Source organism: Podarcis filfolensis (assembly GCF_964270895.1).
Source record: "Podarcis filfolensis genome assembly, chromosome: 2".
Lineage (NCBI taxonomy): Eukaryota > Metazoa > Chordata > Lepidosauria > Squamata > Lacertidae > Podarcis > Podarcis filfolensis.
This window is the reverse complement of record NC_139605.1, coordinates 11,577,028-11,596,060: the sequence shown is the minus strand read 5'-3', so window position 1 is coordinate 11,596,060 and position 19,033 is coordinate 11,577,028. Positions and strand designations below refer to the sequence as shown.

At 44.2% G+C, this 19,033-nt stretch overlaps 2 protein-coding genes and 1 long non-coding RNA gene across 3 annotated transcripts; 2 read left to right on the top strand and 1 right to left on the bottom strand.

Moving 5' to 3' along the window:
• The first annotated feature begins 4,161 nt into the window (after positions 1-4,161).
• Positions 4,162-8,727, top strand: LOC310757154 (E3 ubiquitin-protein ligase TRIM7-like). Its single transcript, XM_083602365.1, has 5 exons — positions 4,162-5,130; positions 5,769-5,791; positions 6,280-6,398; positions 7,571-7,603; positions 8,000-8,727. The coding sequence occupies exons 1-5, from the start codon at positions 4,927-4,929 to the stop codon at positions 8,515-8,517; spliced, it is 897 nt and encodes a 298-aa protein (XP_083458491.1). The 5' UTR covers positions 4,162-4,926; the 3' UTR covers positions 8,518-8,727.
• Positions 8,728-11,370: 2,643 nt separating this feature from the next.
• On the top strand, positions 11,371-15,617 carry LOC310757376. Its single transcript, XR_014545122.1, has 2 exons — positions 11,371-12,359; positions 12,470-15,617. It is a non-coding gene; the product is annotated as an uncharacterized lncRNA (long non-coding RNA).
• LOC310757126 (tripartite motif-containing protein 10-like) lies at positions 12,482-18,266 on the bottom strand. The gene is made up of 6 exons (XM_083602322.1): positions 16,999-18,266; positions 16,460-16,690; positions 15,833-15,855; positions 15,236-15,354; positions 14,237-14,269; positions 12,482-13,406 (listed from the first exon to the last, which is right to left on the bottom strand). The coding sequence occupies exons 1-6, from the start codon at positions 17,056-17,058 to the stop codon at positions 12,922-12,924; spliced, it is 951 nt and encodes a 316-aa protein (XP_083458448.1). The 5' UTR covers positions 17,059-18,266; the 3' UTR covers positions 12,482-12,921.
• Between the last annotated feature and the right edge of the window lie 767 nt (positions 18,267-19,033).

The following is a 19,033-nucleotide window of genomic DNA, read 5'->3' as shown; positions in this document are numbered from 1 at the left end:
ATAGGCGCCCCTCACCCGGCAGGACCCGTTTTCCTAGTATGTCGCGCGGGGGATATGTGTACACGGTCGTGTGAATGGCTTTTATTTTGCAATACCTCCTCTCTTTCCTTTGCTCCCTCTCTCTGCTCTGCCAGGACACGGAAAAATAAAGGTAAATTTATTCTCGGACCCCATTTGCAGACCCCGATCAAGGAATTGAGCGAGATTTTTTTAAAAAAATAATTTTATTTCCAAAACCAAAGAAAAAAAAAGAAAAATTACAAACAAAATTACAAATTCAGCATCCATATTTGTTTCCTAACATAAAGGAGTTCAGCGAGATTTAAGTCTCAACAAGTTCGCGCGTAACGCTGCGGGGTCCTTTCCGTGCCCTTTGCGCGGAGATGTCGTCACGGGTACAGGACACGTGTGGGTGCGTTTTATTTAGCCATGCGAACATGAATGACGGTGGTTCTTCCGCCCTGGCCTCGGTTTTGTCCTTCCTGGGCATCACTGGCGATTCTTTAAAATAATTGGGACTGCAGGTCTCTTTCCGCGAGCTGAGCGAGCTATAGAAAACCTGTATGTGAAATGAAGGGTTCAGATTTCTTAGAACGGTTACAGATAGGTAGCCGTGTTGGTCTGCCATAATCAAAACAAAATTTTTTTCTTCCAGTAGCACCTTAAAGACCAACTAAGTTAGTTCTTGGTATGAGCTTTCGTGTGCATGCACACTTCTTCTTTAATTTCTTAGAAATTACTGTTAAATTAGGAAGAAAAACGGAGCGGGGCGGGGGAAGAGGCAGATGAATATCTCAAGAAGCCGTAACTTCAATCTGTGTGTCCGTCTTCTCTCATCTGCTTTGCGTGCAGAAGGTCACGGGTTCAAATCCTGCATCTCCAGGTGCGGGTTTTTGGGGCGCGCGCGGGTGGGGGAGTTTAGCTCCCCAAAATTCCAGCGCCATCCACGCCCTTTTTAGCACTTGCCACGATTGGTCAGGAACTGCTTCTATTTGTGTTGAGCATTTTAGGATTTTCCTAGTGCACGCGGTTTTGCTTTGTGTTTACACCTGGATTTTAGCCGATTTAACCTCTCCATCTTTTACCTTGCTAATTCGGTAAGAGCCAAGTTTTTGTACACAGCAGCTAAGAAACTCGGCAAATAATACGGCGTCCTCTTGTGATCTACATCATGGGAACCATCCTCATGATGATTTTTTAAAATGAAGTTAAAAGTGCCTCCCTCACATCCAGCCCCCGGTTTACCTCCTCTGCCATGTCCTTTAAACATAAATCTTTATTGTCAACTGCCTAGAGATTTTTTTTTAAAAAAAGGGGTGTTTGTGTTAAAATAAAATAAAATACAAAGGAAGCTGTTTCTGGACCAGGGTTTTTCCACATGCCAAAAAACTTCAATGGCAAGTTTAACTGAGGTGGTAAATTAAATATCCATGTTGATTTTATTGCCATGTTTCTTACATTTTTATTGCATTAAATTTTGAATTACTTGGAATGCAAATTGCAAACGTATTAAAATACCATGCAAATATATATATATATATGAAACAACAGAATGCAATTCAAAATCATTGAACACAGTGCATTGGAATTGCTAAAACAGGCAAGAAAATAATAGAGTCGTAGAATTGCAGAGTTGAAAGGGACCCAAGGGTTATCTAGACCAGTGTTTCCCAACCTTGGGCCTCCAGCTGTTTTTGGACTACAACTCCCATCATCACTAGCTAGCAAGACCAGTGGTCAGGGATGATGGGAACTGTATTTCAAAAACAGCTGGAGGCCCACGGTTGGGAAACACTGATCTAGACCAACCCCCTACAATGCAGGAATCAAACCAAAGCAACTCATTAAGTGGTTTGCCAAGACCACCGGCAATTTTGCAGCTGTCCATTGGGCAATTGCAGTTCAGGTTGCAGACCTCCCAATCCTTCCTGGAGATTTTAAGAATTGAGCTAGGACCTTTGGTCTACAAAGCAGATGCAGGACGAAAACCTTATAGGGTTGGAGGGTGGCAAAAAACCGGAATAGCTGGCAGGCGGCAAAGAGGGAGAGCCCCTCCCACCTTAAATAAGGCAGGCCACGCCCTCAGAACGAGCCGATTGGCTGGCCAGGGGGTGATGCGGCAGGGAATCTTGGCTGTTCTGGCGAGGAGGAATCTGTCCCCCTTTGTAGTTCTTGTGATGAGATTTGCCTTTCCTAAATACTTGAGGGAGGGTGATCATCTTTCTTTCCAGGGTGTAGGAGATGCATTTCTTTGATCCCACATATAAAATGTAATAAAACGTCAAACATTAAAAGCTTCCAGATACAAGGCTGCCTTCTGATGTCTTCTAAACATTGTGTATTTCTTTCATCTCCTTGACATCTGATTGGAGGGCGTAGCACAGGGCAGGTCCCACTGCTGAGAAGGTCCATGCGGATGGGGCAGGGCTTACATTTCCTATTTCAGATTAAAGTTCACAGGGATCCTGACTCTGCTCCATCTCTCTTCCAGGTGCGGCTGCTTCTAGAGAAGGAGAGTGGTCCCTCTCAACAGGAGTGAAGCCATGGCTGAGGAGAGGTACAGGAAGAGGATCCGGAGTGAAGTCACCTGCTCCATCTGCCTCAGTTACTTTACTCGTCCGGTGGAACTGGGCTGCAGGCACAACTTCTGCGAAAGCTGCATCTTGAGGTGCTGGGAGGAGTCTGGTAAGAAAACCAGGTGCCCCGAGTGCAGAAAGGCTGTAAAAACAGACTACACGCGAAACAGGCTTCTCACAAATATGGTCGGAATCATCAGTGAGTGGGATCATTCTGAGGAGAGAGAGGCTCAAAGGAGGCACTCAAAATGTCAGAGGCACCAGAAGACCCTGGACCTCTTTTGCCGGGATGATGAAGGCCCCTTTTGTGGGGAGTGTGACACATCCCAAGGGCACAGCGGCCACAGGGTGGTTCCTGTGGAAGAAGCCGTCCAAGACTACAAGGTAAGAATGAACCATTAATAGGAACGGCTAGTATATATGATGGGAATTAAAATCATAGAATTGTAGACTTGGAAAAGATCCTGACGATCTAGTCCACCCCCCTGCAATGCAGGAATATGCAGTTGTCCCATAAGGGGATCGAACCTGCAACCGTCATGTTATAAGCACCATGCTCTAACAAACTGAGCCATTCAGCAATCAAGGTTAAAGGCTGTCCACAAACCCCTGTCTCCACTGAGTGAGCATTTATCCCTCTAATCCTAGGTGTGAGGGATGCCGTCTGCTGTCAACTGACTCTGCACATGCTTAGGAGGCCTCTCAACTACTTATATTTTACACATCCTTGGAAAGATTCTGGCTTTTAGGGGACTATGGCTTCCTATGCCTCTTAAGACTCTACTGGATATGCATATTAGCTATGATAATAAAAGCTGATCTAGAAAGATTGAACGCTGGCAAGGTTGCCTTTCTAGGAAAAATAAATGCAGCTCAGATGAGTACAAACTGAATTTCCCCTTTCAGAATCTGATAATACTAATAGCAGAGCAAGCATTGAAAAAAATGGAAAGAATTAATACCGGTACATCAATTTATTTTGGAATGGAAATAAATGTACAATTGCTTTAGAAAGGCAAGCAAATAATAAAACCTAGAAGGCTGGTGTTTTGGGCATATCAGAGATGCTAGCTGTTATAAAGGACAAAAATATTGTGATGGCTCATATCAAGAGGTGCAGTTTTCCCTTCTTGGTGGTATTTCCATGTCAGTAATTCTATTTATATATACAAGTACTGTCCTTCAACAACAACAAAAAACATTAGAGGCATAAAACAACCCTCCTTTCTCTTGTTGCCAGCCCTAAACTATGCAAAGAACTCAAGAGTCATGAGTTTTAAACCAGTTGTGTTAATGTAGGTCTACCACTGGTGTTTGATCTTAGGCTTGCAGTGCAAGCAGTGTATTCCAACAGCTTTAACAAACCCCTGCCGGCCCCAATGCTGCAACAATCAAGTAACCCCCACAATTGCATTCCCTAAAAAAAATAACCCGCAGGGACTAAGACTTCGTAGCAATCCTAGACTGCAGGGTTGACATAAACTCTTCCGCTCCTTGCATGTTAGAATATCAACAATGCTTTCCAGGACAAACATGACAACACTTTCTCAGCCACCATACCCATCCTGCAGTATGGTAGCTTTTATTTGCATTAGTGGGCAAATTGTTTGAATGATAATTTAAAAAAAAAGAAGGAAATCCAACCTGTGATAGAAAGAGGATGACATTTTCTGGAGAAGGGGCTTTCTGGGTCTTTTCTCAACATTTCTCCATAACACTCATCAGTTGCATCTGTCGTAGGCTCAATACTCTGGATGGCAGAAGCCGGCTCTGCAGTCTCAAAAACCAGGAAACAATAACATAATTCACCTGTCCTCTCGCTTTCCTTTTCTTCTCTCTGTCTCAACGATGATTTTGATGATTATCTCCAATAAACCTCTCATCAGGACCCAAATGAAAACTTTGGTTTTTCTTTTCAGGATCAGCTCTGCGGGTTCCTGAAGACTCTGAAGAAGGAGGAGGAAGAAATTCGGGCGAAAAAAACATGGACAGGAGATAAAAGTTTATTCTTGGTTGTAAGTGTCGCTCTTACAGGGAAGTAAGCAAATAAGAAAAAGAATTAAGGCTTGGGAGAGAATTAAAATAACATACTGAAGCCATCAGGAAGGTCTACTCTTTTAGATGCCTATTTGTTTGGGGACGTCTGTTCTGATGGGAAGGAAAATTTTCCTTTGCTTGAAAACTGACGCATCATCTGTGAAAATACAAAAATTCAGAAGCACCCAGCCTGTTCCCCTGCAGTAATCCTCAAACCCTCTTTATGCTGCAGATGGAGTGGCAATGTTGGTAACAGCCTGTTTTTCTTTCCACATGTTTCTTCCAGAGAAAAGTAATATCAGCTAGGCAGAAGATGAAGGGTGAGTTTAAGGAGCTACACTTGTTTTTGGAAAAATGGGAAAACCAGCTGCTGAAGCAGATGGAAGAGTTGGAGGATGAGATTGCGAGGAAATCGAATGAGCAGCTGGGCTGGCTCTCCAGAGAACTTGACTCTCTTCAAAATATCATCCGGGAGCTGGAGGAGAAGCTTCAGCAGCCCCCCAGTGAATTCCTGCAGGTAGGAGAGTGGCATAAGCAGCCCAAGCTTTTCTCCAGGTCAAGGCCACGACCAGACCAGTCTCTGCCTCTATCATTATACAAAAATGATGTTGCTTGGTTTTGTGGAGCTGGTAGCTGGTTCTCTTATGTTAGGTGCAGGAACATCTAAGAGGACAAGGAGAGAATGCGCACCTTAATTTGTTACTTAACAATGATGGAATCGGATGTTTTCTGCTCTTGCCTGATGATGGGTCTGCTCCCAAATTAGTGGTGTTGCCTTCCTGGCCTGTTTGTGAGCTTCACAGAATCTGCTCTTGCCAAGAGGGGTCTGGCTTGGGTGGATCCCTCGGCCTGATCCCTGCAATGAACAGAGCCCTATTTTGTGCCTTTTAAGGTGTGGGACAGTTTGTCATTTCAGGGCTTCTTTTAATAAGTTTTCCCTTCTGTGGTTATATTACCTGAGTTGGGCTGAAAATAGGTGGACCCCTTGGTCTGATCCTTTACTGGTCCTCTTTTGTTCCTGCTCAGGGCTTCATTTAAGAGGCTGTGTTCTGATTTTATGACATTACCCTGGTTGGACTGGGGCATGGGGCATGGGCTTCGATGTATGGCCAGTCGTGGATGCTGAGTTCTCTTCTTTTTCTCTTTCCCCTGCAGGATGTTAGAAGCACTTTGCAGAGGTAAGCAGATCCCTCTTCTTTTCCTTTGCACTTTGCGGTTCTGTGAAGGATGTGGACTGCAGGAAAAACACCCGTTGTTCCCAAGGGGACAGTATGGGTCTTTGTGACCTCCAACTTTTAACAAATCAATAGGGGCCCACTTTTTCTAAAGTTCCTCTTTTCACTTCCAAACTTCCTTTTCTCAGTTTTTATCTCTTGTTTAATTCTGATTCTCTTTCCTTTCTTTCTGTTTCTACCTGGTAGTCTCAACCGTCTTCCAAAACAGGGATGTATCTAAGAAAGCAACAAACCATTGTTCACACTTTTATTCCCTGCACTGCTTATTTCAATATACGTTTCAGCTGTCCTCTTATTATTCACCCTGAATCTGACCAGGCAGTTTCTTGAGACCTTTGTGATCCTCTCCCCTCTCCTCCTATTGGTTCCTTGGGAATTTGAGGTTGGATGGAGAGCCAGCTGGCATACTTAAACCTTTTATTTCTCCACAGGCATGAGGAGAGACAGACATTTGAGCCTCCCAACATTTTCCCTCTTGAATTGGTGTGGAAAGTTTGGGACCTCCATGATATAAATCCATTTCTGGAAGCTGTCGTAGAGCAGTTCAAAGGTATTGGCAGCAAGAATTTCATGCTAGATATTTAATTGGTCCATATGGGGTTGAGGAAAAACTCAAGGTGTCCTCTGTAATGCTAGGAGATCCAGAAAAATTGAACTTGAGGGTCAGTAGGGAAGGTAACTTTAAATTTCTCTGAGGGGGAAAGGAGGTCTTTCAACCACAGCTCAAAATGCCATTTGCTGAGACTGCCTCTCTCAGCCTGGTACCTTCTGCTTGTTTTGGACTCCAACTCCCATCAGCCCAGCTGATAATCAGAGTCCAACAACATTGTGAAGGCCACAACTTCCTCCTCTCTGGTCTACATCATCTAAGCATGAAGGCAACATGTTTATTTCTTCAGCAACAGTGTCTCACACACATGCAGATTTATGCAGGGACACTTGAAAAAACTCACACACTTCTGTGGCTGAAGCTTTGTATGATTTAGGGCCCACTAAAATCGGCCAGGGGGTTTGTGTGCAACAATATAGTGATGGATATAATGATCAGTTCGGTAGTTTCTATTTTTGGTAAATAATTTTTATTTATTTTCCAATAAAGAGGGGGGGATCCATATTAATAACAAATCAAGCCACATCTTACCACATTAAAAAACAAAAAACAATACAGCCAATTATAGAGTCCAAATTAATTAATTTCAATTGGACTTCCCATGTTCTGGATTTCAAGACGGAAATGATCAGCTTGGTGGTTTCAGTGACACTATGTCATAACACAAGTTTAGCCAGACCTTAGTCTCCAACACTTTAAGGCAATAACCTTAAGAGGCAGATTTTCAAAAGCAGATAGTAGTTATCCTTGTGTATGCTGAGAGAGACGAAAGATCTCATAAGCAGAAGTCAAATGTGATTATTTGGAAACAAGTGAAAAGACAAACAAGGTTCTGGAAACCGAGGAATGGTTGAGGAAGTTGGGTATGTTTAGCCTGGAGAAGAGCAGACTGAGAGGACGATATGATAGCCATCTTCAAATATCTAAAGGGCATGTAAGATGGAGCAAGATTGTCTTCTGCTCTGGAGGGTAGGACTCAAACCAATGTCTTCAATTTACAAGAAAGGGGATTCTGACTAAACAATGATATCAGCTGACTCTTTTCTGTGCTATAACATTCATTAACAGCAGGACGGTCTGATGCTTTATCTCTCTTGCTTTCCCTTTCACAGGCACTCTAACATCAGGACTGTCTCTGCAGAAAGGTAAGCTGAGGAGCCTCAATCAATCAATCAATCATAGTTATCCATCGGGGGGAGCTGTTGGGGCCCATGTGCCGATAGCTGGTGGGGCCACATTGGACAGAACCAGTGTCCAAAGTCACTCCTTTTCTGAGATCCCAGCTTTCTATTGCTCCCCTTCTTCGTCCTTGGTCAGTTGGCTATTGGGAGAGGGAATGGTGGCTTCAAAGAGCTTTTGAAATAGGACAGAGGGCCAAAGCTGGGCCACCCTAGCAGCGAAGCCGCAGGGAGGCCCACAGTCCAGGCAGGAAAGGAACTCCCTTCCTCAATGATCCCTGGAGTGGATCTAAGCTCACAATGTCTATCCTCCCAGCTGATCCCTCTTTTTTCTCCTCCTTTGTCTCCTCGCGACACCAATAGCAAGTGTAACTCTGGACCCAGACACCGCTCATCCCAACCTGATCCTGTCTGAGGATCGTCGAAGTGCGAGGTGGGGAGAGGCACATCAAGAGCTGCCGGACAATCCTGAGAGATTCAGCGGACGTCCCTTCGTGCTGGCGTGTGAGGAGTTTACAGCAGGGAGGCACTGCTGGGAAGTCACCATAGGAACTGACGACATCTGGGCTGTGGGGGTCGCCCGGAAGTCTGTGAGGAGAAAGGGCTTGGACAGCTTTTACCCTGGTGTAGGCATCTGGGGAATGGGGCTGACAGATGTCAAGGGCAGGTCTACCAGCCGCTCTCTGCCGCCTCCTGCGCCAAAGCTGAGGAGGTTCCGGGCGACTGTTAACTATGCAGGGCGCCAAATTCTCTTTTTTGATGCTGATACAGGAGAATTACTCAAGACCTTTGCAAACGCTGAATTCTCTGGGGAGCCCCTTCTGCCCATCTTTTGCATGGGGCCAGAAACTTGCTTTGAACTGCCTCCGGTGACACACTAGTCTGGCCACCCCTCCAGAAAAGGAAGAGAAATGTGTGGAAAAGTAACTCGCAGATCATTTCTTGATTTTTAAAAAAATCAAAGGATTGTGTGCGCTTCTGTGTGTAGATGGCATTAAAGAGATGACAAGTGCTAGAATGTGTCAGATTTTTTATTTTCCCATTGCATATCTGCTTGGCTTGCCTCGCCTCATGATCTGGGAGCCTGAGGCTAAATCTGGCCTAGGGGCACCTTTGGCAATCCTGGAAACCATGGCAGGGGGCACAAATTACCAATTTCACAAAACAGAAATATGCAGCTTAGATATATAAGCGAATCGCCAAATGTAACCTATGTTACAGTCACCACAATGGAATGTATGGGCACCATTTTGGGAGAGGCAATGCCATTCGTTATCATTATTCTGTTTCATTTTGTTTCTATACAGCTTTATATTTTAAAGAAAAAAATCTCAAGGAGGTTTACAGCACATTAAAACATTGATAAATAATCTCTTTTGCATACCTCCTTAAGAAAGCTAGAGCGGCCAGAGAGAAATGGCAAATCAAGCTGTTATAATATGCCGAAATGGCAAAACTGACCGGAAAGCTCAGGAATCAAGAAGACAATAATTTCAAGAAAGAATGGGGAAAGTTTATAATTTATTTAGGGGGCCACTGTAAGCAGATGAAAACATTAGCAGGATTTTAATAACACCTGTAATGTAACTAATACAATAGATATTATGGACAGATAGAAAATATGGATTATGTAATAATATGTAGTTGAAAATGTAGACAATAAGACCCATGGAGGGGAAGGTGGGAAGTCGAGGGATTCAGAGAAATCTCTCTATTTGGTAATGTGATAATCTTTTCTCTTCCTTAGTTTTTATTTGATTTTACAAGTTAAAAAAAAATTAAAAAGAAGCTAGCTAGAGAGGCCTTCCAGAAATCACGTGGTCGCAATTGGGCCTGCGCCAGTTGCAAAACCTGCCTGGGGGATTTCTTACATTGCAAACGGGATGATCACCCAAACCCCCAGCAAGAGGGGAAATGCCTAGAACATTCTTATTTTTAAAGAGACAAAAAAGACCCTGGCCACCCCCTCTCAAAATACAGGAAGCCCCCCCCCATCCCATTCATTAAAATAGAATAAAGTAGGGGTGAATGAAGAGCATGAAACAGAATGTCAGAAGGGGTGATCGTGCCCAGAGGTGCGTCGCTGGCGACTGCAGCACCAAACGACAACGCATAAATCTTCTCTTTTTAAAAAAAGACAAAGCAAACCTTGGCAACCGCCTCTTGGGGGTGCGTAGTATTGTGTATCCATTTATTTCTGCAACAATATGGGGGTGTATAAAGCGTATGGGGGTGTATAATCTGGTGTAGGAAAAGGTGCTCCAGACCCCAAACCCAGCCAGATGGGTGGTGTATGAATAAAATTCAAGGCTCAGTGCGAATTTGAACCCAGGTCTCCTACTCCAATACTCTAACCACGACACCACACTGGCTCTCAGCATCAGGAGGGCTAAAGATTCCTCTCACTTGATCTAGAGCATGGGTAGGCAAACTAACGCCTGGGGGCCGGATGCGGCCCAATCGCCTTCTCAATCCGGCTTGCGGACGGTCCGGGAATCAGTTTTTGCATGAGTAGAATGTGTGCTTTTATTTAAAATGCATCTCTGGGTTATTTGTGGGGCATTGGAATCCATTCATTTCCCCCCATATAGTCTGGCCCCCCACAAGGTCTGAGGGCCAGGGGACCGGCCCCCTGCTGAAAAAGTTTGCTGACCCCTGATCTAGAGAGAAAAGCTGCAGTTGAGCAGGTCCACTGAGGGAGGGAAAGCCAAAGGCTTCATTGCAAAGAAAGAGTTCTGTGGAGATGCTGAAGGGACTTGGGGAAGATGGAGGACGCGCATAAGCCTGGCCCTGAGCCCTGCAGCATTCTCATGCTCGCACTTCCCTGCAGTTCGGGGGCCTGCTGCCTCTGTCAGGGAAGGGAGAGCTCAGCCATGGTAGCTTCTGATCACGTTCTCTGTGAAGAGAGCAGGGCCTGAGGTAGGGGTAGGCAACCTAAGGCCTGTGGGCCAGATCTGGCCCATTCGCCTTCTCAATCCGGCCCACAGACGGTCCAGTAATAAGCGTGTTTTTACATGAGTCAAATGTGTCCTTTTATTTAAAATGCATCTCTGGGTTATTTGTGGGGCCTGCTTGGTGTTTTTACATGAGGAGAATGTGTGCTTTTATTTAATATTCATCTCTGGGTTATTTGTGGGGCATAGGAATTCGTTCATTCCCCCCCCCCCCAAAAAAAAAAATTTAGTCCGGCCCCCCACAAGGTCTGAGGGACAGGGGATGAAAAAGACCCACAGCTGAAAAAGGTTGTTGACCCCTGGCCTGAGGCATGCAAGGGAGAGGTGGCGAAGATAATTTGCCCAGGGCTAGAGTTCAAATTCAAGGGGAAAGGCCCAGGCAACTGAAGCATGATTCCTGGGCAAGGTGTAATGTGGCTCCTGCGAAGCAAAGTGTGTCTTTCCACACAAGATAGCAATAAATAATATTACGAGGATATCAGAGTTACTCTGTATTTTCTGGGCAGCCTTGAGTGTGGACTACAAACTGAGGAGTGAAGTAAGCTCACCCCTCAGACTGATGATGCCCAAAGGACTTTATATTTATGGGCTGCTGTTTGTGGTGCTGGAGTCCCCAGTGACGCACTCCTGGGCACAACCACCCCTTCAGACACCCTGTTTCATGCTTTTCGTCCACCACGATTTTATTCTATTTTAATTAATGGGGGGGGGGGTTGGGGGGGAGCTTCTGTGACGGAAGAGTTTGTTTACTGAGCTGGTTGAGTCTGCTAGTGGGTTTTTTTCCCCTCCCTGCCTGCAAAGTTGCCTAGCAACAGATCCTGATTGGCCAGAGTTCCAAGGGAGGCAGTTGGAGTAAAGTGAGAGAAGGTGTGAGGGATTCATGGGGTCTGTGAGAGGGATTCTTCTTCTGACAGGGGGTAGAGCTGAGGAAAGCAAAGAACTGACAGTATATATTCCCAAGTTCTGAATCGCAGAACACTGTTAAAATAGAAAAGACACACTCCCACACAGTGTTTACAGGAAAAAGGGTCCTCAGAGGGAATACTCTGACAGGAAAGGGCAGTCGTGATTCTGAGGCAAAGGAGGATTTGAGGGTCTGTAAGGAAACAGTCCACTTAAAATCCTAAATTCCTGAAGTGTGTGGGGAGAAGTCTGATCTATGGAAGATGTGTAAAAGAAAGTAAACTTAAGCCTGAACTGCATACAGCCTACAACTTGAAACCATATTCATTTTAATGAAAAGCAACAGCACAGGTTGTTATATTTCAGTGGAAGAACCAAAACTCCTAGTTTACACCTGTTATAATCAAGTTTGTTTGCAACCTGTTTTCCCAAAAGAAAAGCCCACTGTCGCTCGTGATTCGTTCTCTACTGGGGATTTCACCTGAGGGAAAAGGAAACAAAGGGCTGGCCTAGGGAGAGAAAGTGCTGTTACTCCATTGCAGCTTCCTCTATTTTGAGAGGGGGTTGCCAGGTGTTTTTTTCTGTCCCCCCCCCTTAAAAAGAGAGAGAACGTTCTAGGCATTTTCCCTCTTGTTGGGGGTTTGTGCAGTCATCCCATTTGCAGTGTTAGAAACTGTGACCATGTGAATCTTGGGTGCCCCTCTAGCTATAATAAATTATTATTATTAATTCTACCCCGCCCATTTGGCTGGGTTCCCCCAGCCACTCTTAAGCTTTCTTAAGGAGGTATGCAAAAGAGGTGATTTATCAATGTTTTAATGTGTTGTAAACCTCTTTGAGATTTTTTTCTTTAAAAAGCAGTATTAGTGTTTTTATGGAGCAGTCAAGTAATTTCGTTGTCCCTGAGAGGGGGCAATGACAATAAAGATATTATTATTATTATTATTATTATTATTATTATTATTATTATTATTAGAAACAAAATGAATAGGCATAATAATGATAACGAATGGCATTGCCTCTGCCAAAATGGCGCCCGCACATTCCACTGTGGCGACGGTAACATAGGTTTAAGGTGCCATTTAGAATTAGCTTATATATCTAAGCTTTCTAACACTGCGTGTTTCTGTTTTGTGAAATTGGTAATTTGTGCTCCCTGCCATGGTCTCCTGGATTGCAAAGGTGCCCCTAGGCCAGAAGTCTTGGGGGATGCCTGATATATCCTCAGGCACCAAGACCATGAGGTGAGGCAAGCAGATATGCAATGGAAAAATAATCTGACACATTCTAGCACTTGTTGTCATCTCTTTAATGTCGTTTACACACAGAAGCGCACACAATCCTTTGATTTTAAAAAAAAAAATCAAGGAACGATCTGGAAGCTACTTTTCCACACATTTCTCTTTTTTTTCTGGAGGGGTGGCCAGACTAGTGTGTCACCGGAGGCAGTTCAAGGCAGGTTTCTGGCCCCACCCAAAATATAGGCAGAAGGGGCTCTCCAGAGAATTCAGCCATTGTAACGTACTGTGACTTGCCTGTATCAGCATCAAAAAAGAGAATTTGGCGCACTGCATAATTGACAGCCACCCAGATCCTCCTCTGCTTCACAGCAGGCAGGCTACGCAGATGCCTCAGTCCCCAGATGCCTTCCTCAGGGGTAAAATAGAGCATGCCCTTTCTCCTCACAGACTTCCGGGCGACCCCCACAGCCCATTCACCCGAAATGTCCATGGTGACTTCCCAGTAGTGCCTCCCTGCTGTAAACTCCTCACACCCCAGCACGAAGGGATGTCCGCTGAATCTCTCGGGATTGTCCGGCAGCTCTTGATGTGCCTCTTCCCACCTCGCACTTCGACGATCCTCGGACAGGATCAGGTGGGGATGAGCGGTGTCCGGGTCCAGAGTTACACTTGCTATTGGCGTCGCGAGGAGACAAAGGAAGAGAAAAGCAAAGAGGAATCAGCTGGGAGGATAGACATTGTGAGCTTAGATCCACTCCAGGGATCATTGAGGAAGGGGGTTCCTTTCCTGCCTGGACTCTGGGCCTCCCCGTGGCTTCGCTGCTAGCGTAGCCCAGCTTTGGCCCTCTGTCCAACTTCAAAAGCTCTTTGAAGCCACCATTCTCTCTCCCAACAGCCAACTGACCAAGGACGAAGAAGGGGAGCAATAAAAAGGTTGGGATCTTAGAAAAGGAGTGGCTTTGGACACTGGTTCTGTCCACTGTGGCCCCACCAGCTATCGACACACTGGCCGGAACAGCTCCCCCGATGGATAACTTTTTCCGCTATCCTTAATTAATGCAGTGATGGTTTCAGAGCCCGCAAGCAGGGATGATGGAAGCAGAAAGCTTCCTGAAAGAGCAGACATTCCCTACTGGTTCTCTGTCAGACCATCTTGACCGTGAGCCCTTGAAGACCTGCTCCCTGCCTTGCAAGCCTATTCCCCCTGACCAAGACTGACTCCAGCTACAAAAGCTGAGGCTGTCAAACAGACTCTTGGGTTTGGGCATCGGTTAGGGCTTTTGCAGCTACTATTTATGTTACTTCTTTATTTTTGATCTTATGATTTAGGTGGAAGTTGTTCAATTTGGTTGTGTACTTTTTAATGTTTTATTCATTGCATATGACTATTTTGTGTTATTATGTAATTATTTATATGTTACCAGCCCCCTTGAGCATGGGCTTAACTTTGGAAAGAGGAAGTGCAAATAAAATGATTGCTTGATTGAGGCTCCTCAGCTTACCTTTCTTCAGAGAGAGTCCTGATGTTAGAGTGCCTGTGAAATGGAAAGCAAGAGAGATTAAGTATCACACACCGTCGTGGTATTAATTAATGTTATAGCACAGAAAAGGTGATATCATTGTTTAGTCTGGATTTCCTTTCTTGTAAATTGAAGCCGTTGGTTTGAGTCCTACCCTCCAGAGCAGGAGAAGACAATCTTGCTCCATCTTACATGCCCTTTAGGTATTTGAAGATGGCTACCATATCGTCCTCTAAGTCTGCTCTTCTCCAGGCTAAACCTACCTAACTCCCTCAACCATTCCTCAGTTTCCAGAACCTTGTTTGTCTTTTCACTTGTTTCCAAATAATCACATTTGACTTCTGCTTATTACACTTTTTGCCTCTCAGCATATGCAGGGATAGCTGCTGTCTGCTTTTGAAAATCTTAGCAAGGTGCCTCTTAAGGTTATTGCCTTAAAGTGTTGGAGCCTAAGGCCTGGTAAACACGAGTTGTGACAGAGTGTCATTGAAACTACCAAACTGATCGTTAAATTCACCACAATATTCTTGCGAACACACACCCCCCTCACCAAATTCAGTGGGCCTTAAGTCATACAAAGCTTCAGCCACAGAGGTGTGTGAGTTTTTTCAAGTGTTCCTGCATAAATCTGCATGTGGGTAAGACACTGTTGCTGAAGAAATAAACATGTTGCCTTCATGCTTAGATGATGAAGACCAGAGATGAGGAAGTTGGACTTCAATTATCAACTGGGCTGATGGGAGTTGGAGTCCAAAACAAACGGAAGGCACCAGGCTGAGAGAGGCAGTCTCAGCAAATGGCATTTTGAGCTGTGGTTGCTGGACCTCCTTTCTCCCTCAGTGAAATTTAAAGTTACCTTCCCTACTGACCCTCAAGTTCAATTTTTCTGGCTCTCCTAGCATTATGGAGGACACCTTGAGTTTTTCCTCAACCCCATATGGACCAATTCAATATCCAGCATGAAATTCTTGCTGCCAATACCTTTGAACTGCTCCGCAACAGCTTTCAGAAATGGATATATTTCAAAGATGTCCAAGATTTTCCACATAAATTCTGGAGGGAAAATTTTGGGAGGCTCAAATGCCTGTCTCCCCTCATGCCTGTGGAGAAATAAAAGGTTTAAATATGCCAGCTGGCTCTCCATCCAACCTCAAATTCCCAAAGGAACCAATAGGAGGAGAGGATCACAAAGGTCTCAAGAAACTGGCTGGTCAGATTCAAGGTGAAAAAGAAGAGGACAGCTGAAACGTATATTGAAATAAGCAGTGCAGGGAATAAAAGTGTGAACAATGGTTTGTTACTTTCTTAGATACATCCCTGTTTGGGAAGACAGTTGAGACGACCAGGTGGAAACAGAAAGAAAGGAAAGAGAATCAGAAATGAGAGATAGAAACTGATAAAAGGAAGTTTGGAAGTGAAAATAGGAACTTTAGAAAAAGTGGGCCCCTATTGATTTATTAAAAGTTGGAGGTCACAAAGGCCCATACTGTCCCCTTGGGAACAACGGGTGTTTTTCCTGCAGTCCATATCCTTCACAGAACCACAAAGCACAAAGGAAAAGAAGAGGGATCTGCTTACCTCTGCAAAGTGCTTCTAACATCCTGCAGGGGAAAGAGAAAAAGAAGAGAACTCAGCATCCACGACTGGCCATACATCGAAGCCCATGCCCCATGCCCCAGTCCAAGCAGGGTAATGTCATAAAATCAGAACACAGCCTCTTAAATGAAGCCCTGAGCAGGAACAAAAGAGGACCAGTAAAGGATCAGACCAAGGGTCCACCTATTTTCAGCCCAACTCAGGTAATATAACCACAGAAGGGAAAACTTAAAAGAAGCCCTGAAATGACAAACTGTCCCACACCTTAAAAGGCACAAAATAGGGCTCTGTTCATTGCAGGGATCAGGCCAAGGGATACACCCAGTCCACAAGCAGGCCAGGAAGGCAACACCACTAATTTGGGAGCCAGCAGCAGACCCATCATCAGCCAAGAGCAGAAAACATCTGATTCCATCATTGTTAAGTAACAAATTAAGGTGCGCATTCTCCCTTGTCCTCTTAGATGCTCCTGCACCTAACATAAGAGAACCGGCTACCAGCTCTACAAAACCAAGCAACGTCATTCTTGTATAATGATAGAGGCAGAGACTGGTCTGGTCGTGGCCTTGACCTGGAGAAAAGCTTGGGCTGCTTATGCCACTCTCCTACCTGCAGGAATTCACTGGGGGGCTGCTGATGCTTCTCCTCCAGCTCCCGGATGATATTTTGAAGAGAGTCAAGTTCTCTGGAGAACCAGCCCAGATGCTCATTCAATTTCCTTGTAATCTCTTTCTCCATCTCTTCCATCTTCTTCAGCAGCTGGTTTTCCCATTTTTCCATAAACAAATGTAGTTGCTTAAATTCATCCTTCATCTTCTGCCTATGAGACATTAGTTTCTCCTGCAAGAAAGATGGAAAGAAAAACAGGCTGTTAGCAACATTGCCACTCCTTCTGCAGCATAAAGAGGGTTTGAGGATTACTGCAGGGGAACAGGCTGGGTGCTTCTGAATTTTTGTATTTTCACAGATGATGCGTCAGTTTTCAAGCAAAGGAAAATTTTCCTTCCCATCAGAACAGGTGCCCCCAAATAAATAGACATCTAAAAGAATGGAGCTACCTGATGGCTTCAGGGTGTAATTTTTTATCCCCCCACCAAACACTAGTTCTTTTGATTATTTGCTTACTTCCCAGTAAGAGCGACACTTACAAGCAGCTTTTGAATGGTGTCTTCTGTTCTTCTATTATACCTCAGGTATTCTGCCTTCATCCCCTTCAGAGTCTCCAGGCCCCTGCAGAGCTGATCCTGAAAAGAAAAGCCAAAGTTCCCATTTGGGTCGTGGTGAGAGGTTTCTAGGCGATAACTATCATAATCATCCGTGAGACAGAGAGAAGAAAAGGAAAGCGAGAGGACAGTTGAATTATGTTATTGTTCCCCAGTTTTTGAGATTTAAGAGCCTGCTTAAATCCAGAGTATTGAGCCTACGAGAGTTGTAACTGATGAGTGTTATGGAGAAATGTTGAGCTATCTCTAAATTTATTCTGGCAGGGGAAGAAAACCAAGAAGAAAGTATAAATTGTTAACAAATACAGTCATACCCCGTTTTGCATCCACTTCATGTTGCGTCTTTTCAAGTTGCGTCCCACAGCAACTCGGAAGTACCAGAACGGGTTACTTCCAAGTTTCGCCGCTTGCGCCTGTGCAGAAGCGCCAAATCGCACTGTGCGCCTGCACAGAAACGGCAGTCTAGTTGCGGTTTTTTTGGGATGCAGCCAGGCCTCTGGAACAGATCCCTTTCGTAACTGGAGGTACTACTGTACTAAGGAAAGTGGTGGCTTCTCCCTGCCAGATTTGAGAATATACTATGAGGCATCCTGTCTATGCTGGCTGCAGGACTGGATTGATTTAAAGAATGTGGATATTTTGGATTTAGAAGGTCACAACAATAGATTTGGTTGGCATGCATATTAATGGTATGAAAAGACAAAAGTGCATAAAGGTTTCCTAAACCACATTGTAAGAACATAGATCTACCAACTGTGGGACAAGTAAAAAAAAATATTGGAACAGAAACACCCTGGTGGCTCTCACCACTGGAAGCATTATCTGTGAAAAAACTTAATGCAAAAAGTGAGTGGGTAACTTATATAGAGTTGTTATTTGAAGTAGATGATCAATTGAAAATAAAAAATGGAGGACATTTGGTAACATACTGGGTGCAATACTACCAACTAAATGATGTGTTTATGAAAGATAGAAGGAGTGGTTTTAATACAGAAACTTCAAGGTTCAAAAAAGAATTATTGGAGAATAATTTAAAATTGGTTTCAAAAATGTATAAATTGTTGTTAGAATGGTATACTAAAGATGAAGTGAAATCAGTAATGATACAATGGGCAAGGGACATTGGATATAATATCCAATTGGCATCATGGGGAAAAATATGGAGGGAAGATCTAAAATTTACAGCATTTTATACGTTGAAAGACGTATTTTGTAAAAAAAATTGTAAAATATATATATATATTGCATTTATCCAAGCACGTGGATCTCAACTTTGACTGTAAATCTGAAATCTGCTCCTCCTGTGAAACAGCACACCAGGTCCTGCACTAATAGCCTAAGATCAAGCACCAGTGATAGACTTATATTAATACAACTGGTTTAAAACTCACGAATCTTGAGTTCTTTGCATAGTTTAGGGCTGGCAACAGGAGAAAGCAGCATTGTTTTATGCCTCTAATGTTGTTGGGTTTTTTTGTGAAGGGCAGTATCTGTATATATAAATAGATTTGCTAACATGGAAATACAACCAAGGGGAGAAATCTTCACCTCTTGATCTGATCCATCACACTATTTTTTCCTATTCTCCTTTGACACTGTTGCAAACAAAATCTGCCCTTATAGAGTCCTTTGTAGGTTCTCCATCGGTAGGAGAAAATAACAGAGGCTAACCAGAGAATATTAAGAAGCAAAGCAGCTAGTAAGCCTGATCTTTATTAAAGCTGTTGCAACAGGGTGCTCCCCCACACGCAGGAGAGCGGAGGAGGACCCAGAACAAAGGTGTGCCCACCCTTATATAGACATTTTGAAATTCCCTGCCCTGGAGCCCAAGACCACTCCCCACAATCATCATAGCTACATCACAGAAAAGGTGATCTACAACAGGAATTTGAATGTTGTTGTTTTTACTGTCTGCCAGGTTATCTGATAATGCCTTATCTGATTGCCTTTCCTGGTAGTC

Bases quoted from the DNA above. Each gene is read 5' to 3' on its own strand.
- LOC310757154 (XM_083602365.1), top strand. From the start codon at position 4,927: ATGAAGGGTGAGTTTAAGGAGCTACACTTGTTTTTGGAAAAATGGGAA. The intron at 6,399-7,570 runs GTATTGGCAGCA...TCCCTTTCACAG, and splicing joins TGTCGTAGAGCAGTTCAAAG to GCACTCTAACATCAGGACTG. The intron at 7,604-7,999 runs GTAAGCTGAGGA...CGACACCAATAG, and splicing joins AGGACTGTCTCTGCAGAAAG to CAAGTGTAACTCTGGACCCA.
- LOC310757126 (XM_083602322.1), bottom strand. From the start codon at position 17,058: ATGAAGGCAGAATACCTGAGGTATAATAGAAGAACAGAAGACACCATT. The intron at 16,691-16,998 runs GTAAGTGTCGCT...TCTTTCTTGCAG, and splicing joins ACACCATTCAAAAGCTGCTT to GAGAAACTAATGTCTCATAG. The intron at 13,407-14,236 runs GTAAGCTGAGGA...CGACGCCAATAG, and splicing joins AGGACTCTCTCTGAAGAAAG to CAAGTGTAACTCTGGACCCG.